Source organism: Saccostrea cucullata, unplaced genomic scaffold, assembly GCF_032062105.1.
Source record: "Saccostrea cucullata isolate Sc308-1 unplaced genomic scaffold, CSIRO_AGI_Scuc_v1 ctg6360, whole genome shotgun sequence".
In the NCBI taxonomy this organism is placed as follows: Eukaryota; Metazoa; Mollusca; class Bivalvia; order Ostreida; family Ostreidae; genus Saccostrea; species Saccostrea cuccullata.
This window is the reverse complement of record NW_026939784.1, coordinates 92,327-94,844: the sequence shown is the minus strand read 5'-3', so window position 1 is coordinate 94,844 and position 2,518 is coordinate 92,327. Positions and strand designations below refer to the sequence as shown.

The 2,518-nt window shown below is 32.3% G+C and overlaps 1 protein-coding gene across 1 annotated transcript; it reads left to right on the top strand.

Annotated features, from left to right (window-relative positions):
• The first annotated feature begins 540 nt into the window (after positions 1 to 540).
• On the top strand, positions 541 to 2,212 carry LOC134253976 (sarcoplasmic calcium-binding protein-like). Its single transcript, XM_062736551.1, has 2 exons — positions 541 to 723; positions 1,174 to 2,212. The coding sequence occupies exons 1-2, from the start codon at positions 669 to 671 to the stop codon at positions 1,743 to 1,745; spliced, it is 627 nt and encodes a 208-aa protein (XP_062592535.1). The 5' UTR covers positions 541 to 668; the 3' UTR covers positions 1,746 to 2,212.
• Positions 2,213 to 2,518: the final 306 nt, after the last annotated feature.

Sequence of the window (2,518 nt, the reverse complement as noted above, 5' to 3'; positions counted from 1 at the left end):
GCTGCTATCCATGAACTACTTTCATGGTTCTTTACACTCTTTTTGAAGACAATGGTACCTTGTTTTGAACTTGAAATTATCATTTAAAAGTGCAAAATTTAGACATTTTCTCAACAAATGGTTGTAGAGAGAACATTAATTTTGCATATTTTTTTGGATTTTTTAAGGCTCTGCTGAATTCTGTAGCTGCGCAGTTCTAAGGTGCATATCAAAAGCATTTTTCTGCAAAAGTATAGATTATATATGCACAACATGCATTCGGTTATGTATATTTATTGTATCTTTATCAAAAAGACTTAAAATTTGATCAAAATATAATGTATTTTAGCCATTTGAAGAAATGTTTACATTTTGCGTTCACTGCACTAAAGGTGGCCGTACATCCCCCTTAAGAAGCGACTACCGATATCTTTCGTAATGAAATAAGGACATCTGCTAGTCTGTTGGTTTAAATCATTAAATGCACGCATTTTATGGGAAGAATCAAATATTATTGTATAGACTTAATTCATCTCATTGTGTTCTTTCTTTTTACAGGAGCCACGAAAGTTTTCCACTTTTATGACGAAAGAAACGAAACAGAAAAAAATAAAACGTATATAATTAAGTGCGACACAGATTTCTACAGCTTTTACTATAATGCCAAAATAGGAGAACTGATTGTGTTAATGCCGTACGCTCTTTACGTCTTGATTGCCTTGATCTTTATACCAGAACAAAATAGTAAGATTTGTATATTTTTCTTTGTTACAATACTTAAACTATAATTTTGACTTTGGTCTTTCTTCTATAAACAAGCTATGGTTTTTCTCTGTACGTATTACCTTCGTAACAATAATTATACTGTAATTTTTGCAATTGCATTTGTTTTTCTATGAATAAGTTAAGAATTGTGCCTAGATTAATGTGCACTTTCAAATGTTATGTTTTGATCGAAACAAGATGTGTCCCGTTTCATATCTTTTCAATTCCTTCAATGCTGTGGCTTCGATCTTGTTTTGGAAAAAAAAAAGATTTTAAAACGTTACCATAAACTTTTTTATATCCATATTAATTATCCAATCAATCCGAAACAATAAACCATTTTAAATTTAAAACCTTCATACAGCTTTATTTTTTACAATTTTTAAAGAAAGAAAGGAAATGTTATGTTCTTGAAATTTCGTTGTATAGAAAAATGGTTTCTACGGCGTAAATGGCGTCAATGGGTCAGGCTTCTTGACGCAGACCAAGATGGCGTCATCAGCGCTGATGACATGGAAAGGACTAACGCCAAGCTGGAACAGATTCGTAGACTTGTTGGTGCCAGAAATACTCCTTTGTCTGCTCAAGAACAAAAGAAATGGTGGAACAACAACATTTTTAAAAGTGGTCCTGGAAAAAGCATATCAATGACTGATTACATATCTTGGTTGGAATCAAGCGCTCCTCCTCATGAAATGGCAAGCAAACTTAAACCAATGGTTACAGGATTCTTCAATTTCTTCTCTACGGAGGATTATGAAAAGAAAAACCTCATCATGAGTGAAGATGACTTTGTCAAGTTCTGGACCATTCTTGCCGATATCAACGAACGTCATTGCAGAGAAGTTTTTGTTAAGCATATTCCTTCACCACTAACGATGGCTTATTTCATGGAGGACTTTGTGGCTTTTCTTTCGCATAATGAATTTTGGAATGAATATGGCTACAGAGTATTCAACATTCTGAAATATAAAGACACGAGTAGATGCTGCAGAGTATGAAAATTCTAATAAACTTCTTCACACGCCAGTTTTTCACTATCACAATGTTTTAGTTCGGGCTTAAAAGATATCAAGAATGAAAAAAATACTATATGAGAATAACAACCGTTACATATGGAATACGTTCTGCTTGATTGGTTGTGAAAATGTCCATTTGTATGAAAAAAATATCTCATCAATGTGTGTTTTTTGCCCGGAAGACGTGATGTAATTGTTTATCAGCCTTGTCATTTTACACTCACATACATGTATAGAATTTTTATTACGGTTAAAGACATTGGAGGTTGTACATTTTCAAATTACTCCATAAGCAACAACAATACAAATGAAACAACTGATTAATTCTTTTGAATGAATCGAGAAATACTGTTATTACTCATGTCTAAGGTATCTGTGTTCTTAAACTTGTATCTACACGTAGAATACAAAACTATGATAAATGCGTGCATTATTCCAGACTCAATAAAAATTCAATCAAGGTGTATTGCATACGTCAATCTATTTTATCGAGTTCTGTTAACTGACTCCAGTTTGTTTTCAAAGATTAAGACAGACTTATATAGTAGTTGGTCCTTATTCAAAAAATGTTTATTTTTACAATGGGGGGTGTTAAACTAAGGAAATATATTTTAAATTGATCAGGCATTTTGTTTCCACGAGAAACAACTTAAATAAACATAAAACAGTATCTTCAGACGTGAACATTTAGCTTCTATGGTTTGGATCAACGTGATGTAAAGTTTAACTGATAAATACAACATGCTTTTTCAATG